Here is a 23,449-nt window from a genome sequence, read left to right on the forward strand (position 1 = left end):
TAGGAAAAATAAATAGAGCTATCAATTTATGAAAAGCTACTTAATTATACTTCATAGCTAAAAGTCTAATGACAAAGCCTCTAGAATTAAGCTGAACACAGGTAGAGGTGATCCGACCGGATCACTTCTCTTCCAAAGCAACGCTATGTTCGTTCCCAGACATAGCCATGGGAACATTAAGAATTCTGCACTTTTATTATTTACGTAATACCTAAAAGGTGGTTTGAAAATAATCATAACATGAATTCCCCCTAAATTCGTTTGGAAATAAAACAGATCAAGCAAACCAAGTGCCAGGTTCCGTCTTTCCAGTCGTGAGCGGGACGTAAGGCTGAAAGGCGATATGCGCAGCGAGTTTTGGTGTCGGGAAAGTAAAGCAACCAAAACTCCTCCTCACTACGAATCCACGCCACCAGCAGTCTTTGTCGTACGCTTCTACGAATAATCCTTCCTGTAACTGGCTTTGAGGCGGAACAGGTCGCATTTTATCAGGCTGCACCTCCTCTACCAGTGGTTCGCCGTTATCATTTACAAATTCATCCAACTGTATACGGCAAGGATCGCCGCGCCTGCCAGGAGTTGTGACAGTTCCCTCAAACCAGGCTCCCTCGAATCCCTTCTCATCGCTTCGGAACTCGATTCTCATTCCTTCCACCCATTCCATTTTTTCCCGTTTCGCTTGACCGAACAACCCGAAACCCTTCAAATCTCTGCAAACCGCCAGAAACCCTAAATAGCTTCAAATCTCTGCAACGCCCACACCGTGCCAAAAGAAATATGGTGCATATTGCACTTTGTGTCATGTTTTACCCGCTTTATGTTCGTTTAATTTTTGTTCAAGTCATTTTTAAATTATCCATATTTTTATATAGAAATAATAATAATTTTTTATATAACATATCCTAAAAGTTTCCACTAAACCATTCAAATTAAAACCATATAACTAAACTAAATTCAAGAGATTAATAAATATATTTAAATATAAATGAATTTAGTTTGATCTTAATTTCAGATTTATTAAGAGTCAGATATAAATCAAATCTCTTTCCATTTTAAAAGATATTTTCACTTCAACACATCTGATCCTTATATCTAAAATTAATATGTTATTGTGAATGTAAGTTTTTTTAGTTATTAATTTTAATTATAAATAAATTATTAATTTAATCTTTTTAACTTTATTTTAAATTTTATGTAATTAGAAAGAGTCAAAATGTTTTTTTAATAATAATAATAATAATAATAATTATTATTATTATTAGTATTATTATTATATTTAAGAAAGTGACTAGGTAACAAGTAAACATATCTTGAGTACAATTTACAAGGTGTCCTCTCCTTAAACTCTCTTGCAAATACTATATTTAAACCTTGCATGTCTCACTTTATTTATTATTTTTATTATTTTATTATTTATAATAACATTTTTAGGAAAAAATGACATATTATTATTTCTATATAATTTGACTGAATCAAAATGTTAAACTAGAAAATTACCTTAAAACATATCTATCATGTACAAGAGAATAAAATTTCACACTAAGAATATATTCAAACTCAAATATAATACCTTGGAGTAAGATGTAATTAATTTTAATCTTAGAAAGAAAGGTTCAAAGAAAATCTCACTTCCAACAAATCAAATGCAAAATCAATAATAGTAACACTTAAAACTTCATTTTAAGTAAATAAAATACTATAATTATTTTTATAATAGACCTTTATAGAAGGCCATGCCTATAAGATGATGGTACATGATCACTCTTGACATGATATATAGGCACTATTTGTATGTTTTTGTTATGGCTTCTACTTTGTGTTCTTTTTGTAAAATCAACTCCTTTATTGAGAAGCTTAATGCTATTTCTTATGGTTGAATAACAGGTGGTATCCATAGAAAACTTGTAATGTTATTTATTATGGTTGAATACCAGGTGGTATCCCTAGAAAACTTGTAACATGACATTATAACCTATATGTAGAAGACTTATCTATGGCATGTTTCTAGATCTTACTATATGGTTATTATGGTTGTTCACGAGATAGTGTGTATTTGTAATTTTATTGTTCATTGTATGTTTGTTTTTTTTTTGGGAAATTATAGTAATTTTTATGAAATCTAAGAAATATATTTTTAAAACTATCGTTTATTTTTAATATAGTTTCTAGAATTTTAATTTAATAATAAACTAGTGTAGTCATAGAAATTGAAGTATTGACAAATACCTATATGCATCAATTCATAATAAACATCAAAATACTTCACAATGGTTACATCAAAATACTTCACAATGATTACACTACAATGGATTATCAATACCACTTACCAAAAAAACCATGGAGTGGTTTATTACACTACAATGGATTATCAATACCACTTACCAAAAAACCCATGGGTCACTCCACTTATACATATAATAATTATTTTAATTAAACCACCCTAGATCCATCTTAACTCCCAATCTACAAGTCCATCAAATCTCTTTTACTCTAAATCCCTAGTTAAAGATGAATCATATTCTTTCATCCAACATTGTATATATATAGAGAGAGAAACCATGGGTTCTCACAACCTCTAGCCCAAAAACCTCACATATTGACTATTTTAGCTCATTTTTATTTTAATTATTATTTTTTTTAGTTATTAATATTTTAAATTTTATTTTATTATTATTATTATGTAATGTGATTGAGTCAAAATGTTTACATAATAATATAATAAATTAACTTAATAATCTTTATATATATATATATATATATATATATATATATATATATATATATATATATATATATATATATATATCTTCCTACATAACAATACCATGGGCATAAACATGGGTTGCCAAAAATTTGAGACCAAAAACCACCATTTTTTTATTTATTTTGTTTGTATGTAATTTGACCTAGTCTAAAATATTTATTACATCTCTTCCATACTATGATTGAGCTAGCCTATTGATGCAACAATTTAATTGAAAGAGTGAAAAGTGCATAACTACTTTGGAAGTAAATCTATTTATGTATACTCTACCATCCAACTAATAATTATTCATATCTAAATTATCACTTTATTCTAAATTATTAATAATATTATTATTAAGTAGCACCTCCATATAATTTAAGTTGGTGGTAGATGTCTATAGACATCAATCCATGATAATTATGCAAACACTTATTTCGCTATAGTTATGAAAATCATAAGAATTAATTAAATTATAAATTTATTTAAAATAATAATGCTCAATATTAATGATAAAAACAATTAATATAACATATATACTCATAAGTTTTAGACCAATTGGTTTTTGTGGGGTTTAGTTCCCATCACATCACATATTCAAATCTCACGAGGAGTGGTTAAGGATAGCAACCACCTTCGGGGAATTAAAGTATGACAAAAGGGATCCAAGCTTGACTTTGCTTCACAAAATCCTCATGATAGCATCGTACTCATTTATGCATTAAACCCTGCAGTTGGCCATGACCTATGCTCAACTAACTTTAAAAAAGAATAATTTAAACATATGTACACTTGAAGAAAACATGTGATTGTTGGAAAATTGGCATTATATGTTTGGCTAGTGGTAGTAACTCTGTTGGTATTCATGTCAATAGTCATGCTAGGAGATCAAGATGGGAAGTTGGCATTGCCTCATAATACGTAGTATACCTAGGGGGGATATTATGGAATATTAAGGGGTAGAGAGGGAGGTACCCAAGGAGAACACTCCACAAGCCATATGCTTTTCAATATAATAACCCTTTACATGTCTCTCTATCCTCTATATAGGCCTCATACATACAATACCATGGGTCTCTCAATACCATATATCTAATACAATAGGCTTATCACATTATTCCTAAATACTTGTGGTCCCTTACATGATGTGGGTTAACCACTTTGATTATTAACTATGGCCCATTTATTTATGATCCTTACATTTCATTATTACCTTGGGTACCTCCCTTTGCACCCCATAATATCCCATAATATCCCTCCTAGGTATACTACACAATAAGCAAGTGTGTTTACATTGATGTCAACAAGACTAGCATGGATGTATGTGCTAGCATGATGTTATGGAAGACAACATTGATGTCCACTATGCTAGGTGTGATTGTAGCAGATGCTAGCACTTATATGCTTGATTTCCAAAGCACAAGGAGAGTCCCATAGTTACTACAATTCTTTGTAGAGAATCATCATAGTAGCAAACCTATTGGAGAAGCCATAAAATGATGACTATGGTGGTTGGGAGTCCCATGCTTTAGAAGATATTATTCCTAAGGGATCAACTCAGATACTCTTTGAGATATAATATTTGGTTAGTGCAAGGAAATATATTTCCAACGGTATGTGGAAGTCCATAAATGGATCTTGGGATCAAAATTTATTGATAATCGAAGTAAGAATGTTGAAGTCCTTAGGAGGAGGGCAAATTTCAGAATAAGGGAAGGAGACTAAATTTTGGAATGAGGGAAGAAAGCTAAATTTCAAATCTTGGAAGGTGTGAATATTGGATCACATGGAATATTGAAACCCTGAATTTCGGAAGGAGGATGAGGACGTCAAAAGGTCTAAATATTAGAGCCTCAAAAGTTTGGAACTTTGGAACCTCAGAATGAGGGAAGTTCAAAACTTTAGAACATCAAGATTTCAGAACCTTGAAACTTCTTATTAATTGAATTCTTTAAAAGCGTCGAGGCTTTGAGGGAGTAGGAATTACAAAGGAAATCACTTGGGAAACCAAGGACCAAGGGACCCTTTCTCTCTCCTCAGAGAGGACACATGGGAGTATTTGATTGGCCCTCAGTAGTTAATGGTGGCAGATGACATCAATATGACATGGTTGTATGGATGACACGTGTGAGTGAGATTCAACATTATTTATTGGCCTAATGTGTAAAATCCTCGTGACACATGTCACCACTATGGAGACACCATGTGTGGTTGATGATGAGAGCATGATGTCATACTCAGAGCATATTAGAGGTGAGAGATTTTGTAACTCCGTTGTAATTTAATTTTGATAAAGTCCTGATGTAGGGAGGTTTGATTTAGTTGGAATTGGGTAATGGAGCCCAAAGAAACAAGGGTATAGAACAAGGATAGCGCCTAAATGTTATGGAGAATACACTTTGGTATTTCAAAGGTCAAGATTTCGTAACTTTGTTGTAATTGTAATTCAAGTAAAGTCCTAATACTAGAGAGCTCATTTTTTTTATTAGCGTAGTGAAGGGCTTAACACCTAAGCGTTATGGAGATGCCACGTGATCATATCAAAGGTCGGGATTTCGTAACTTCATCATAATTAAATTTTGAGAAAGGTCTCGAGACCAGGGAGCTCTCATTTTGATTGGTGTTTGGTTATGGAGCCTAAAGAACCAAGGGCATGAACAAAAACAAAAAAAGATATCCCTCGAGAAAGATCCTGAAGGGATTAACACCTAAGTGCTATGCTGCAGGTCACAACACCTCATCCTATGGTGTAAAAAAATGAGGGGCAGAGAAAGAGGGGCTAAAGGCATATCAAAATCTTGCAATTTCCTAACATCACCTTAATAAAGTTACGATATGTGGAGCTTTGAAATTGCAATAAAGAGGTGTATGAATCCATCTATCATAGCACAATATCTTATGGTGTAAAATAATAAGGGGCGCAACAAAAGTGTTTGAAGGCCAATCAGAATCTAGCAATTTCATAACATCACCTTAATAAAGTTACGATATGTGGAGCTTTAAAACTATAATACAGAGGAGAATGAAGGATGAATGAATCGAAAACTATGTAAATGTGCATGGCAAGGTTGGTGTCACAAGAGTAATGGAAATTGTAGAAACTCCTCGCTTGATGAATAGATAAGACCACAGTTGCACAAGACAAAGTAATGAAGTTTGTCATGAGGTGAGATAGGCCATCCTTGATATTGTGTGCACACTACAAGGGATTAAATGAAGAACAAATCCTAAGAAAAAAAATATTTGATTACACGAAGTAGAGCCATGCCTAAGGTACATGTTTTTCTTTGGAAGGAAATTCAGAAGTATGTCCTCATTGGTAATGATCAATATTGTTGGGACAATCTTCGAAGGAGAAAATTTCCAAAACCCATGCTTAGTATTTAATATGATCATAATAGAAATGTACCAAGTGAAACAACACGAAGGAGTCCCAAGTGTAGGATTACACTTGGTAAGTGTGAGTGAGATAGTGATGGCTAACAGAGACAACATCTCACACCTTGTTTTAGTGAAACAAAACCTAGGATTCGGGTTGAGAAACTAGGGGGAAACAACATTATTTTTGGTGAGGTGTATGGAGATCTTTGTGCATGAGCACATTGTTTAGGATAGGTTGAGTGAGCCTATGATTTAAAGAGAGGATCATAGTGCCTATGTAGAGGAAAAAGGCCAAGTGTGTGGTAGAACTATTTTATAAGGTCAGGAGAGCATGTGCTACTGTGTGAGAGGCTGAGAGAGCTAGTGTTATTATGTGAGAGGTCGAGAGAGCCTTTGGAAAAGAAGGGGTCCAGTCTTGAATGTAGGTTGATGAGAATTAAGGGGTGATAACAACAGTTGTTGTATATTGAGTAGAGGACAGAATGTAGTGTGGGATGAGTAGGAGAAAAGATGTTGAGGAAAATAGAGTTGATATTTGGTAGAGTAGTTTCCATCTACAGAGAACATTAGTTCCTATTTCAGTGTGTGTTGGTGCCTGCATGCACGAAGTTGGTGCTTACATCTCCAGTGGGCGTCTCAAAAGGCTTGGGGGGTGGTGCCTCATCCAAGTCAATTCTTGCATAAATCCAAGGAGGGGCAATTTGGTGCTTGCAACAAATCCATGAAGTTGGTGCTTCATATGGTGCTTCTAATAGGTTGATCAACTGTCTACAAAAAGAGGGAGTTGGTGCGCCCTTCTAGTGGGTGCTAGTAGACAATCAAAGGGATTTGGTGCTTCATGTGAGTGGTGGCTCACAAAAGATTGATCTAATAGAGTAGGTTCTCTTATTTTTTATATCAATAACAAAAACAAGATTTGGTGGTTTTTTTCCTGAAAGGGTTTCCATGTTAAACCTCTATGTTTCATGTGTTTGTTTCTCATGGTGTATGCTTGTATTGGTTGATATGGTTGTTGTTTTTATGGTTTTTTAATGGTTTATCTCATATAATGGATGCCAAGTTTGAATGAATAAATATAAATTGGCATAAAAGGTAAAATTAGCCTTAATACTAATTCAACCCCTCTCTTAGTATTAACATTATTCCCAACAATTCATGTCAGAGAAAGGTTCCTTTAGGAATGGCTTAATTAATAGAAGGTAGATTAAAGGGAAACAATAGATAATAAAGTTTCGATAAAAGACGAGGGAGTTTCATTTTTAAATGGATAAGACTATGAGCTCTCGAAGATGAGAATGGAAGCCTACTTGATGGTAATCAATGAAGAAATTTGGTTATTTTTTATATATGGAGAGAGGAATGAATTCAATACAGAAGCCAAGGAAATCATCATGAAAGGGTCGTATAACAAAAATGTTGATAAAGTGAGGAATCGTGAGTTAGAAAAGGAAATGTTGGATATATTGCAAGGTCTATATGGATGAGAAATATACACAACTCAAGAGGAGGCTGAAGAACCTTGCTTCTCAAGTAGTGAACCAAAACATGTAGTTGCTCGTGATAAGAAGAAAAGAAAGAGAAAGGACAAGGAATCTAAAAGGAAAGATGCTTAAAATATTGAAGATATTTATTCATGTGAGCAAATTGTTGATCTTCACTCCAAGGATGGTGAAGAAGAATACCTAGATGAGAGGCCATTGTAAGGTCAATTTACTAAGTAAACTAACAAAGGTGTTTTACTTATCAATCCGAGTTTGTAGACTTGAAAGCATGCCCAAATTATATGGATTTCAAGTGAAGTCAATTTAGGAATGCAAGACTACAAGATTAAAGGAAGTGAATATTAGAAATATATTCTAAGTTTTAAAAGACTAAAAAGTTTTTGGTTTAAGATACATCAAGCAAGATAAGGGGCTCCTAACATAAGAGGTCCTCATTTTCCTTTCTCACAATTCTACTACAATAACATTACCATTGGATAAAAAAAACCTATAATTCAAGAAATAATACAGGAAATGCAAAAAGGATGATTTAATTTTAATTCTTATTTTTCCTTTCATATGAAAATTTGACTTTAAACTAACATGATCCAAAAATCACACAAAAAACATCACACATCTAAATAACAGAATCATAAATCTAAAACAAGAAATAATGAAATTAAAATTATGATAATTTAATCAAAGTGTACTTATCTTGGTATGGGGGCCCTCCAACCTTGCCTTGTACACCTAAGGAACTCTTAGCTACAACTGAATTATGAAAATATCCATAGCATGAAGAACATCTAGAAGAGTAGAATGTATTCTCCAAATTATCAAAAGGTCACCAATAGTCTAAATACAAATTACATATATGAATGGTTCATGAACTCAGTTTATATAAGAAAAGCATCAACAAACTTTGCTACAGTGGCTCTAACAATCTTATCTATCCTAATCCAACCATCCAGATCGAACTCACCAAGTTTGGTTCACAAAATTAGGAAAAATCTCAAAAAATAATATTTTGCCCCTTTTTAATAGGGATTTCTAAATGAGAGGTCAAGTCTAACCAGTGTTGATCGGGCCTATTTTTTCTCAGTTTGACTGAACCAATAAGTGTTCCTCCATCTCTGGTTCCCAATATTTCCAAATATGCGCTCACCTCTCGCTGAGGTGTCATGGACATATGATTTTAACATAACTATTATGGGAATTTTTAATGCAATCCAAATTTACTCTTAAAACTCAATTTTTACATTAATTTCTAAAAATTGAAAAACTTAATTTAGTTACCTGAATATGAAAAGTAAGAGTAAATTGAAGCATATGTAAGTGAAATACGATGGAATATGGTGGTAAATGAATGGGTTTAGGGTAGGCAAAAATGACCAAAATTGAGAGCCAACATCTCCCCCTTGCTGATGTTCAAACATGTCCTCATTCCTCCATTTGGACCTTTTGAGTGATGATTCCCCTACTATATCTAAATCTGTAGCCTCTTCCTGTGCAGCTCGAAGTAGAATATCAATGCCCTCATATTCCTCTTTTTTGTAGATGGCAGTTTTTACATTTTGTTTTTCATATTTATATTGCCATAACTTATTCTCCTTTAGCCATCTGTAGGCTTGTTTGGAAATGAGCATATTCTTATTTTCAAGCTTTTTTATTTGCTTGTTCAATTTCTTGTTTTATTAGACTATGTTGTTGTTCTTTTCTTTGTACATTTCGTTCTCCCTCTTTAAGTGTATTTCCATGATTTTGTTGTCCTCTAGCTCATTTGTCAACTCCGCTATTTTCTTATGATATTCCTCATTATGCAATTCTATGGATTCTTCCCTTGCCCCTTTGGCATATGAATGATATGAGGTGGCTCCTAACCAAGCATCCTCAATATAAGAGCATTTTTCTATGGGCTCTTCCAAAATTTCCTCCTCCAATCTCTGTATGATTTCATCAATTTGTTTTGATGTTTATTGAGGCTTAGTTTCAATAATCTCAATTTCTCAGTCTTTCCCTTAGTTGTTTCATTCTTCTTGTGATTTTCTTATTGATCTCCTAGGAATGGATAAAAAGTATATCTCTTTCTCAATCATAACACCATCTTCCTTCTTTTTCAATCTTTTCCTAGGATATAAAGGAGAATTCATGATACATTTTGTGACATGTAATTGCTCAAGCCTTTCCTCATTCCCTCTTAATTTTTCTTAAAAATGATTTTTGGCCAAAATATCATTCCAAAGTATCACTTTGTTCCTTTCGTATTACTCAACAAGTATCTTGACTAACCCACAATGATAGATATTAACTTCTTTAGCTTTTATTTTGTTTTTGACATTTTCTATCATTTTAGTTAAGCTCTTTGAAAATAAGTAAGGAATATTGATTTTACTGTCTCCCTTGATGTGTTGAAGCAATTTTATATGGTAAAGGTAGACTATACTGTGCCTATTGTCACAATTAAGATATTTTTGGATGATCAAAACCAATTCTGACCATGGCTCTCTCAACCAATCTCTTAAAATTCCTTTTTTCATATCAAAAGTCCCCTTCCTTTGCTTTTCCAAGAAAAAGGTCCATCTTTTCTCCTTAAAATATAAACCTTTGTGATATTTTTATCCTATTAAAGGATGTTCTAATGCTTGAGATATGAAAGTTGGGTTCACTGGTATAGGAGGCTCACCCACTTTAGTTAGCCCACTTTCAAAATTTTCTATGAATTCTTGTGTGATTCTTTCATTGTGGCCATTCAACTTCCTAAGGAACTCTAGTAGTCCTGCTTGGAATAATTTCTCCACTGCATCCTTAATCCAATTTTCTATTTTGAAGTCTTTGGGTTTAGTTTTTTTTTCCATTTTCATATGATCTGTATACCAATTAATATAACCTTGCCTAGTAAATAATCTCATTATGATTATAACAATCAAAATATTCCGTAGTCATGCAATAATAATCTTGGAAAATGCACATACCAAATCTCCTTAGCTTTTCAAAGAAATGAGATTACTTCGTCTGCCTATAAATATTCAATTTCCCTGACTTTTGCTGTAAATAATATCAAAAGACAGTCCTTTGTTTGTAAATCTAAGCGAAGAGAAATTCTAATTGTGTGAAAGACCCAAAACAAAAATATCCACTCTAAGAAAAATCTCTCATTGTTTTGCAAATTATATTTAAATCTCTCTCCTTTTGCAAAATTTCCTTATAAAAAATTATGAAAGTCCTCTCTGTTTTGAAAGCTGCATATTGTGTATTTGAAATAACAATCAATGTGAAAAGTTTTTGACAAAAGTTGCATGAGGAAATCATGTTTTTTTAATACCTAAATTGCAAGAAGAGTTGTAGAAAACTTGTAGAAACGTCTTGTTAATGATTTGTCCTCCGTGTGTAAACATATAGCTTCAATTAAACTCATTCTCTAGCATCTCGAAAAATCATGGATTCTACAGGTGGTAGAGGATTTTGAAGATGAAAAAGCATTGAAAATTCGAAATTGAATTCATATTTTTCTCTCATTATGGCACATATTAAACAAAATCTAAAGTTATCCTTTTTTGAAATCGTTTTAGCTATTGACAAGTCTTTTGATTTGATGCTTAGCTTATCACTGGAAATCACTATGTGAATTGAGAAATTCTCTCCATAATTTCTGGAATTCGTTGGAACTCGGCGCAAAGGAAATCTCTGTCGCTTTCTCCCTCCTTAGGCAAACAAAAATTCCTTTTAGTTCTCCACACAACACAGGGTTCTTCTCTCCTTATTTCTCCACGCTACTCGGGGCTCTTCTCTCCTTATTTCTCTATGCTGCTCGGGGTTCTTCTCTGCTTATTTCTCCACGCTACTCTTTCAATTTCTCCATGCTTCTCTTTCACACAATCTCTCCACGACACAAGGTTTCTCTCATATGCAGTTACCTTTACTCTTTGCATCTTTTGTCTTTGATCAGGGCTTCCTTATGCTGTGGTTGAATGCGTAGTATTTATCTCTCACTCTGAGCTGAGTTTGGATATGATTATGAAGGAGAATACACAGAGCATACATTTGAAATGTTTTTGACCATTCACTACTTAACTCTCATGTCATTTTCAATTTTTGCTGCACTTGTGTTAATGCATCATGGTTCATTTACTTATGATAGTGCTATCCTTTGTACACTCCTTCAACACTTGTTTTATGTCCTCTAAGGTTGCATAATAGTTTGTATATTAGAGTTTTGAATACTAGCGACCATTAGGACTTTAGCTTATGATTCTATATTGCATGAACTATGTTTGCTTATTGATCATACATATGTGCATGTTACATATTTATGTTTTTACCATTGCAACTTTGTCCTTTTCCATCATATACTCATGTCTTTGATTTTGAAATGACCATAATCTTAGGTAATTTCAAATCAAATTTTCTTTATATTTTTACAACGATACTAAGTTCTTGTTCTTTCTTCGTAGATACATTAACTAAGACTTCTCGTTGTATAGGTCAGTTTTAACCCTATACACAAATTACCTGCATACGAATTCTAAAAAAAATAAAATAAACAATGCGAGAGCATAACACATAAAAAACATATAGACAAAGATTTTCCCTTGGATCTCAAAACCGAGACTTCCAGCTTGATTTTCCATTATTTTCCTTTCAATGTTACAATACATATTTATACATGCCGAAGCATCCAATACCATGGACCAAAAACCATTGCGTCCAAAACCATGGACCAAAAACCATAGGTAGGTTCGCCAAACCTAATATACAGTCCAAAAAAAAAATTTATCGAGGCACTGCCCCGGACCCCATAGAGGGGGGCTACCCACCCCCCTCAAATGCCCTATGACCCCCCCACTGCGCAATCGATGCAACGAAGGGGGGGCGTAACCCCCAATTCACTATGTAGTTTAGTTGTGGAAAGAATATAACACAAAACAACATTCTCCCACTTGTTGTCTTCTTTCCAGAGGGGGCCACGGGAGAGCTTAGTCATTTTTAAGCCCTGAAATGCCCATTGTTTCTCTACACCAAGAGAACTTCTCAGAGCTCACAAATTTTGTCAATGGATCTATAGTATTATTCAAAGTGTCCACCTTTACCAGGAACACCTTTTTTTCTTCTATGATATCCCTCACAAAGTGATATTGAACATTAATGTGCTTTGTCTTTGAACAGTAAGCAAGGTTCTTTAACAAGAAAATTGCACTTTGGTTGTCACAGCCTATCCTTACAGCTTTGTGTACTAAACCCATACTTGAACACAATCTTTGTAACCAAACTTCTTCCTTGCTTGCATGAGTGGTTTCCATGTATTCTGCCTCTGTAGTTGATAGTCCCACTACAGATTGTTTCTTACTCATCCAACTGACTGCACCTCCAAATAGGTTAAACACATACCCACTTGTAGATCTTCTCTGATCCAGATCTCCAACCTAGTCTGCATGAACAAAGCCATGAATCTCCAACACTCTGTCCAATCCTGGTCTTCCTTGGTAGCACAAACCATAATCACTAGTGCCACGCAAATACCTGAAAACCCATTTCACTGTTGTCCAATGCTCCTTCCCTAGTTTTGACATAAACCTTCTCAATACTCCCACTGCATGTGCAATGTCTGGTCTAGTACAGACCATTGCATACATTAGGCTACCGACTGCACTTGCATATGGAACACGGTGTTGAGATTGCAACAAGATGATGGAGCTTAGTGAAAAGAGTCGCCTTCACTAAGTGGGCCCGCAGGCTATTTTTGGCGCAAGTCTATTTTTAGACTATGTCTATTTTTAGACATATGGATCATGTCTATGGATTGCAGGTTGTTGTTTATGGATGATTGGTCAAGTTGGGAAAAATAGATGGAATTCTATTTTTGATCAAAGTGTGAGTGATCAAAGTCTATTTTTAGATTGGTTGTCAAAAATAGAAAAGTCAAATATTATTGTCTCATAATAATATTTGGACTATAAACTTGATCTTATTCTCTTGGAGCACTTTAGTTTGAGCTACAGAGGTGGCACATGTAGCTGTCAGAAGGAAATACGATTTTCTTATGAGTCAGTTGAGTTGTTGCATGCATGACTTCAGTTAGAACTCAATCAATTGAGTTTGGTGGAGTTGATTGTGGAGTTGATGGAGTTGTGTTCAGTTTGACTTGGTTAAACTAGTTGTAATTAGTCTAACTGCAAATAGACTAATGATGAGTTGTTAAACTAATTATTAACTCATAATACAACTATAGAATACATCAGTTAACTCAGTTTCATGTCAGTGCATGTTCAGTTCAATGGGGACAGGTGGTAGAGAATCAGATTGCTATCAGTTGTGACTATAGTTGTGCACCAGATCTTGCACAATCAAGGGATTGAGTATGCCAATGAGTTTGCTCATGTATTTTCCCAGTATTGTAGCCTTTTCTCACGTCCAAAAAAGTGTGAGTGATTATTTTGAGGTGAAATACGATTTTGGTAAGCCATTCTCATCATTTCTTGAGCAGGTATTGAGCAGTGGAGGCAGGCAAGCAGTAGAATAGATTTGGAGATCATATCTAAGCTGTATTGTGTGTAACAGGTGGAGCTAGTACTGGATTGCTTGTGATAAGCATTGTACTTTGTAATGTTACATGGTCTCAATCATTAATATACATATAGTTTGGGTTTTTAGCGAGATGCTTTCCCCGGGTTACATACTGTGTTAATGTGTGAATGCTATTGATGTTTTATTGTTATTGATGTTGCTATATTGATGATCAACGTAGACGAGCTTATGTATTGTGTATGTATTCCGCAATAGTACATGATCAGGATAATCTCTATTGAATATCTGTTAAATTATTCAAAATTTCTACATGGTATCAGAGCTGTTGATCATCAGATCTACTATTCAGGAAGTGTTTACATTCTATTTCTTCAGGAAGAGTCTGTAATCAGGCCAGGTAGCCTCTGGATTCATCCTTCCTTTGGAAGGTGAGATATCCGGTGAATACCCATATAGTCAATCTTTGTACGAGAAATATTGTGTTCTCACGAATTTTAGATCGGAAGCGGTTGAGTTGGTTGCTGGTGGAATTCGAATTTGCAGCAGTGTTGTTGAAATGTCTTTCAACGGATTGCGAATGTTATTCCAAAGCAAGAGTTACCTGGCGCTCAAGGATAAACTCAGAAACAATAAAGGTGAGAATGGATCTTCATCAAAGGTATCTCATGAAGAGAATTGTGCTTTGGCTGCCAAAGCAAAGAAGGGGAAGAATAGGAAAGCTTCTCAGTCTGGTGCGAAAGGCAAGAAGCATGATATGTCCAAGGTGAAGTGTTTTCACTGTCACCAGCATGGACACTATGCCACTAATTGTCCGCAGAAGAAGAAGAACAAGCGGGCTGCTGGATCTTCAGCAGGAGGAGTGCACATCGAGATGGGCGATGATGGTAGATGATGAGCCCCAATTTTTGGTACAATTTTGGCTCATATTGGCCTACTTACCTTGTTCAACCATTCATCTTTTACCACTTATGCATTCATTTCTTAGTATATTCGTGTTGTTTGTAGGAAGAAGGGCAGGCATTATATCTATGTGACTAATACATGATGATTTCAGGTTCTTGGCATTAAAGAGAGCAAAAGACCACACAAAAGGAGACAAGGAGACAACAAAGATGACATTGCGGGTTCATAGGGAGGTGTCCACAGTCTTGATGACCCTCCTCGTGATTTCCACCTTAACTCCGAGCTCTAACAACTCTCCCCACCGAGCTTAAAGGCAGCCAACATGTTCTACAGGATCAGCAGTTTTATAGCAGTTTGACTTTCAGTTGGATAGCCAAGCTCCACGAAAGGAGGAAGCCAGCTTGATCTTCATTTTTTATAAATATGAAGGCCGTAGCCTTTGTTAAGGACTTTTTTGAACTCTTGGACTGATATTGTAATTTCTGAGCATAGCTTGGTGTTTGTTTTTGTAAGCCAGTTTTGGCATCACATTAGACTTTTGATTATGAATAAAGGCAAGGAGATTTGGATCTAATACTGAGCTTTTAAGGGAGATATAGCTCTCAGGTTAGGGCCCAACCTGAGAGCAATAGATCTCCTCTTCTTGTAGTGTTATTTACCTTTCTTTCCAGCATTGTGTTTCCTTGTTTTGATATGCATTTCAAAGAATACAGTTTGCTGATTTGATTTCTTTAACAAGATTGAGTAGGATTAGCTTATGGTCAAATTAATTTCAGTTGCTTAGACTAGGATAGGAGGTTTGTAATCCACTGGAGCTCCAAGAAAAGGTTGTTAGTGCCTCCATTGCCATCTCTGTCTAGGGATTGGGGTGCAGTCTACACCAACCACCAAAAAACGCAGTCTTTTCTACTTTTATGCAAGCTGCAACACAGTCGGTTTAATCGAGGATCCTTTCATGCATTTTGCTCTTGAGCCATACTTCATCACTATAGTTCCATGCACAACTTTTCTTCATGATTTACAGTTTTGTTCATTGGTTTAATAGCACAGGTAGCACTGGTTAATGAATTCTCGTTTTTGGTGCAAGACATGAGTAATTTGTTTTATTTACACTGCTCCATATCCTTCTACTTCCTTCTTCTTCTTCTTAACCTCTCCTCAAGCCACCTACTCAACCTCTGTTCAGCTCGTTCACCTTCCAACTCTTCCATTGCCCACGTAGCTTCATCTTTTTGACCTTTCGTTGATCCCATCCTTCTATCCACCAACCACTTCATGCACTCTTTCTCCGTCCTATTTCTCTGCCCCTGAGTCATCACAAGCTCCATCTCCACCTTACCTATCCACCCATACTGTTCCATCACTTCACTATCACCCAAACCTTCCACTTACCACACATCCTGTAGAAGTTAGCAGACTTCCTGTAGAATCCCTGAGTTTCCTGTAGGATCCCCTGCAGACATCCTGTAGAAGCCTGCAAACTTGAGTGCCGAGCATCCGAACGTTGTAGACTTATATGGACTGATGCTAAGGATCCCATGGGACCTCTCCTAGCCCCCCCCGACCTTTCCCAAGCTTTCCTTCCTTTCGCACCACCTCTGCACAACCAAACCCTAATAAGAAACAAAATCATAATCACTCCAACTATTTAAGAAAAAATACAAAAACATGTTCTTTTCAATAGAAGCAGTCTAATTTCATGCATTTCACATGATTAGAAGTAATGGCATCATTTCCAGACACTTGCACTCCACCCATTGCATCATAGAGGTTAATCTAGTCAGATTAGGGTTTACTAGGGTTTCCATGTTTTGGATGGCTTTCAGTTCATTTTTGCAAAGTAGATTAATTTCCTTCGAGATAGCCTTTGTCCACCATTTAGAAAGCTTCTTCTGAGAGCATATATAAGTTGGCTTGAGCCCTAGTGGACTTGTGCCAGCTGACCAAGTGACAGCTGCGACAAGAGCTAGTACTTGTGCATACAACACCGTCGCTTCCAAGTTTGTACGAACTACCGGGTTGATAAAATTAGAGACAGGAAGCCCGACGAGTTGTAGCATTATTGCTACAATACTGGAGCTCACCATCTTTTTGGCGTCGTTGCTGGGGAAGCGTCAGAGTATTAGTAATTGTTGCTTTTCTTCTATTTTCTTACTCTTGCCTTCTACTAAGTAGTTTATTTCATTTCCATTCTGCAAAAGTAGAAGAGACATTTCCTGCTTTCATAGATTAGCATTTCCTGCTTTCATAGATTAGCATTTCCTACTTTCATAGACTAGCATTTCATTTATGCAAGCGTAGATTAGCATTTCCATTCTTGCAATTTCATTTGAGCAAAGTAGATTAGTTCTTTCCTGCTTTCAGTTTAATTCTGCATCTTTTATAGTTAGTTGTAGATCAATATGTTTCAGTTTTGTAGGTACCAAAGGGAAAAAAGCAAAAACAATCAAAAAAAGAGAAAGTCTTTTCCATTTCATGCCTCGTAGGAATCGAGATAAATCAGGAAAATTCCTACCCAAAACCCCCACCACATCACTGAATCACCCTTCTCTCTTCTTTGGTGACAGTGACCCAGAAGAACCTATAGGTGAACATCCCGAGATATACAAAGATCCTATAGTGGAAGAAGAGTTAGAGACCACTCCATCTGAAGCTATGGCTGACAATAGAAGAGAAGATGAGAGAATATAAGGTGCCTTCCCCATCCGAGAGACCAATGGAGAGATGAAAATGAAGAACATTAGCCCCTCCGCCTTACCTCACTTCCATGGACTAACTACTGAAGATATTGATACCTTCTTGTTACACTAAAAAATGTCACCTTGACTACTTACAGTTAGTATGGCTCAAAATCAACAGTCATGCTACCCTCTTAGGCAAGTCTTATGCCTCTGTTATCCATCTCAAACTCAAAGAAGAGAGAAAGTCTTGTAAAAACTATGTTTATCTCTGGGGTCGCAGGTTCTCTCTAGCCTTACCTGCGGGGACGTAGGCCATGTTCACAAAAACTGCGTCCATGGACGCTCTGTATGTTAAAGGACAGGTGCGTCCTCTTGTAAAAGGAAAAATGTGCAAGTTTTATCTTGAGAAAGTTACTTGTGGTTACTTCTAGAACATTCTAGAGGTTGGTTTGATGAAATGGATGCGCCTCCAGTTGGTTCATGTATCTCTATTAAGAGGGGACTTATCCCATCAATAAGGGAGCTATCCCACCCATAGAGGGGGATGATCCCATTGATAGTGGACCTGAATAACCTCTTTACAGCACTATAAATAAAGGCATTGAGCCAGAAGGAGGGGAGGTTAGAGCTATACATTTTCTTTGGGTAAATGCTGCAGGATTTAGGTCTTCCATTAGAACCTTTGTGAGGAGAGATTGTCTTTACATGATTCTACTTGGAAGTGGGTGAGCTTTGTCAAAGTAGAGGAAAACACTTGATGGACTCTGGGAGGAACTTGCACAACACCAAGGCCAGGTTGTAAGAGTTTCTTTGTTTCGTTATTAATACAAACTGGTTTATTTTTCTCAATAGCTTGTGTTAATGAGTTATTTCATGTGTTCCTTGGTCTGCATGTTGAATGTATGTTTTATTATATGAAATACAAGTGCTTGGTAATTGTTTGATTGTTTGTGGTTGCAGGAATTGACTTGAAGGAGGAGCTCATCCGGATTGGCAAGGACGAACTACAACAAGAACGTTTTGGAATAAGGTAAGCCTAAACACTTGTACTTTTCATGTTGTAAAAGGTATATTTAGAGAAAGATCACTCCATTTTGTCTTGTTTGTCGCTAGAGAGTGTAAACTCTTAGGGAGGTCAGTTGTGTCAGCCCAAATGACTTTTTCCGCCTCAACAAATTGGCGACTCCGCTGGGGAATCCATTAATGAATGAGTCTTTTCCTTTATATGAACTTTGCTTTGTGAAAATCATTTTTATTTTCTGGTTTTTGATTGTGAGAATTAGTATTTGGGTGGCTTAGTTGTAGGTTTAGTTGGCTTTAGTTTTTCTTCCTTTTTCCAGAAGGACGCACTCTCTGTGTGCTGCACAGTGCGTCCTTGGACGCGCTGTTGTCGACTGCACAGTGCGGGCCTGCACCTGTGACAACGGGTGGCCTGCGTCTTCCTGTAAAAGTTAAGAAATTTCCATTTTGCTTTAAAATTGCTTTTAGATTTTGATTTTACTTAGTGTTTTCTGCCCAGATCCTTTAGTACCCTGTCAAGAATTCTCACCTGAACTAGTTTTGTAAGCTTTGAGTGTTTTAGTGGATTTCAACGAAGTTTAGACCTAGGGTTTGATTTTTGGATAGGTTCTGTAGTGACTTTGAGCGTAGAAAGTTGTCCAGCCTTAGATCTCTCTGGTTAGTCAACCTTCTTGGAAGTCGGACCTGTCGTAAAGTCTCCTTGTTTGAGCAGCTTGCCATTTAAGTTGTTTTGGGTCAAATTTCGCATTGCTTGTTTTAAAGTATTGATTTCCATTTTCAAAAAAGAACAAAAAGATTAGAGTTTTGTTTTGGCTAGTTTTTGGTTCTGCAATAAGCTAGTCCTTGATTCGATTGTGATCAAGTAAAACGCCTTAGAATAATCATTGTTGGTTTTGACCTTGTTAGAATTGCTTAGAATAAATTTGCCTTTAGTTTGTTTATGAGTGGATTTTCATAGATTTTGATAGTTGTTAAAGATTGCTTTTGGTTATATTAGTTTTATTTGCTTTGTTAAAAGAAAAATACAAAAACATCTTCTTTAAAAGTCTTGTTTTGTTAGGATATTCCGACACATAGGATATAGTTAAGTTCAACTTGGTCTAGTATAGAGTTAGGTTAGAGTTAGGTAAAGTGTGTTTCTTTACCGTTGTACATTTTGTAACTTACAATCCGACGGTCACGATATGTAGTGATCCGACGGTTCACTCTCACCTCGGTATTACCGACACTTGATCCGTGGCTTGACACCCGATTGGTCCATGAGTTCTATTTAAAGCGCATGGAGGGTCATTGTTCGGGTAATCCGTGCATGAGAGAAGCTTATGTAAATTTTCATTCTTTGATTAATAAATTGCCTGTAGTACCCACGTTGGGACAGGCCGTGGACTGTTTCCCTCCTTGCACTCTGAGGGTTTTAACCACGTTAAAAATACTGGTGTATTGATTTGAGATCTGGTTGTGAGCGGTGTCCTTTTGGTATTCTTTCTGTGGAACTTACCCTGTAAACTCTTACATGGTATCAGAGCTATTTGAGGGCCGCGTCCGTTGGTGATCCAAATCTGAAGCCGGTAGAACTGCATGCGGCTGTCATTTCCTAGATCTGTTGTTTCTGACTGCTTTCGGGCCGAGAGGACTGCTCTGTTGCGTTCAGAGCATCTGTTCCAGTGAGGAACCCCTTTCGTTTCATGCGAAAAGGTTTCCGGTAGCCCTAGCTTCGTCATTTTTCAGATCGGGAGGTATACAGTGTTTTTTTTGCAGTTTACTGTTAATTTCTCTCTGCTTATTTCGGTCTCAGTTTATTTAGCCTTTTTTTTAACCGGATCTATACCTTTCATTTCTGCGTATGCTCTTTGCCCTGCGACTCTGTGCGATCTGGGCAAATCAGAAACAGAAAGGAAGGATTTTTCTCATGCGTATGCTCTTTTCCCTGCACCTTAGTGTGATCTCGGAAAATCAGAAACATTGAGAAAAATATTTAGTTTTTCGGCTAAAGCTAACTTTGAGATTTTTTTTAAAAAAAATTTCTAGTTTTTTGGCTAAAGCTAACTTTGAGCCGCAAGGTTCGTTTTTCTTTGCATATTCGTGTTGGGTTTTGTGTTTTGTGTTTTGTAGGGAAAAAGAGCTTTCTCAAGGCAAGCACGCAAATCGAGGCCCCCCCCCCCCCTCTCTCTCTCTCTCTCTCTCTCTCTCTCTCTCTGTCAAATATTTTGTATAGATCAATTGGTTCAAAGCTATTTTTAGAGAGTAGAGGTCTTGGGTTCAAGTCTCCATTTTGTGGGGGCGGATTTTTTCATTCCCGCACATTCGCGCACTTTGCCGGCAACGTCAACAAGTTTTTTTTCAAAAAGCCATAACTTCTTCATCCGGAAGCCTTTTTCAGAGCCGTTTTTTTTTAAACCGCCTATTTTTTCGAGATCTATCCATTGGTACACTTACTTTCAGCATCTTCAGCTTCAGTTTTTTTTTAAAAATGGAAAGTCCATGCCAAGTCATTCTTGACAGCACTAACTACTTCCAATGGGTAGAATACATGGAAGATTTACTTAGAAGTAAAGGTCTCTTCAGAATAGCCACAAACCAAGAGAAGAAACCAACAGATGAAGACAAGGCGGCAAAATGGGAAAATAGACAAGATCAAGCACGTGGTTTGATAGGGATGTCTATTTCTCCTGATCTTAGATTCCACATTGCAGGACTTGAGACTCCTCATGAAGCATTAGAAAAACTTGCTAAAGTTTTTGGGATTAAAAATGAAATTAGAGCCCATCAACTTGAAAATGAGCTGCTTACTTTGGATCCTAATAATTTTTCTTGCATTGAAGATTTCTTGTCCAAATTCAAGACCCTTAGATATCTCTTGGAAGGTGTTAAAGTTAAGAAAGAAGATGGTAACCTTATTTATTCCATCCTTACTAAGTTAGGACCAGCCTACTCTGTATTTGTTTCCACTTTCCATTCTACAAGGGAAGCTTTCATTTGTCAAGGACAAGACTACAAGGCCCCTTCCTTTGACTCCTTTTGTGATTCCTTAATAAGAGAACAAGAAAAACTCTTACACCTTGGTCTTCTTAATCTTGGAAACTCTTCCACAAAAGCGTTAGCCGCCCAGCAGCACCCAAATTCAAAGAATCCTAAGAAGTCATATCCTCAAAAGAATGGTCCTAAACCATTCAGCCTCAAAATGAAAGATCATTTCAGCAAAATGATAAGACCAATAAAAACAAATGGAAGAAGACTGATAGACATTGTAACTTTTGTAATCGAGATGGCCACTTAGAATCTAAATGCTTTAAGAAGATGGAAGCCTTGGAAGCCGCAATGAAGAAACATAACATCCATCTGGAGCCTACTTCAACTTCAACTTCCGGAACGGCACTTTCTGCATGTCATCGTCAATCATCTCAGTCTGGTTATGCATTAAATGTATCTTCTTCTTCTTCTCATTCTCATGAGTGGCTCATTGATTCTGGAGCCTCTTGTCACATGGCCAAAAACCAAGCCATGTTTTCTTCTTTAAATGATTGTAACACCAAAAATATATATATTGGTGATGATAGATCTCTTAATGTTGTAGGGACTGGAACTGTTCATCTAGACAATGGTCAGTTCAATGATGTATTATGTGTTCCAAACTTATCCTGCAACCTTCTATCTGTCTATCAGATAACTCATTCAGGTGAAGGTAAAATTGTTGAATTTTCACCTCATGATGTTGTAATCAAGGATCTAAAAGATCCTAAACAGATTCTAGCTACTGGTCTTGCTGATGATTCCAAAAGGTTGTATAAGTTTCACAACTTTGGGTCATCCCATCTTCCCTCAGTATTTGTTGCTCATAATGATGAAGTGAGCAAACTTTGGCATGAGCGGTTTGGTCACTTAAACTATCGCTCCCTTCAGCATCTATGTAAAGAAAATATGGTGACAGGTCTTCCTATGGTATCTTGCAAAGATGGTGTTTGTTTCGGATGTGTACTCGGAAAACATCATCGGGACAGTTTTGACAAACGTGCCTCTTGGCACGCCTCAGCCCCTTTACAGCTTGTGCACAGTGATTTATGTGGTCCTCTTCCTGTTGCTTCATTCTCTGGCTGCAAGTACTTCTTAACTTTCATTGATGATTTCTCTAGACGCACTTGGGTATACTTCTTAAAACTCAAGAGCGAAGTATTTAACACTTTTTTGGCCTTCAAAGCATTTGTTGAAAAACAATCTGGACATCAAATTCTTAAGCTAAGAACTGATAATGGTGGAGAATATGTTAAAAACACATTCATCAACTTTTGCACCGAAAATGGAATTCAAATGCAACATACTGTTCCATACACTCCACAACAAAATGGTGTAGCTGAAAGGAAAAATCGCACCTTAAAGGAAATGGCTAATTGTATGCTGCAATCTAAAGGACTCAGTCTTAGTTTTTGGGCCGAAGCAATTAATTGTGCAAATTATATAATCAATCGCACTCCTACTAAGGTTCTAGAGAATATCACTCCAGAAGAAGCTTGGAGTTCCATTAAACCAGATGTAAGTCACTTTCGTGTGTTTGGAAGTGAAGCATGGGCCCATATTCCAGATGAAAAGCATAAAGCTTTAGAACCTAAGAGTGAGAAATGTACTTTTGTTGGATATTCTGAAGATGTAAAAGGTTATAGACTTATTCCATTTAAGTCCAAAAATGTTATCATTAGAAGAGATGTAAAATTTGATGAAAATAA

General features: G+C 36.2%; 1 protein-coding gene across 1 annotated transcript; it reads right to left on the bottom strand.

Annotated features, from left to right (window-relative positions):
- Positions 1-277: 277 nt before the first annotated feature.
- On the bottom strand, positions 278-664 carry LOC149267574 (DUF724 domain-containing protein 6-like). The gene has a single exon (XM_089412643.1). The coding sequence runs from the start codon at positions 662-664 to the stop codon at positions 278-280; it is 387 nt and encodes a 128-aa protein (XP_089268769.1).
- Between the last annotated feature and the right edge of the window lie 22,785 nt (positions 665-23,449).

Source organism: Pinus tabuliformis, chromosome 6 (assembly GCF_031772625.1).
Source record: "Pinus tabuliformis cultivar Carrire ecotype Pingquan chromosome 6, CPIR1, whole genome shotgun sequence".
Lineage (NCBI taxonomy): Eukaryota > Viridiplantae > Streptophyta > Pinopsida > Pinales > Pinaceae > Pinus > Pinus tabuliformis.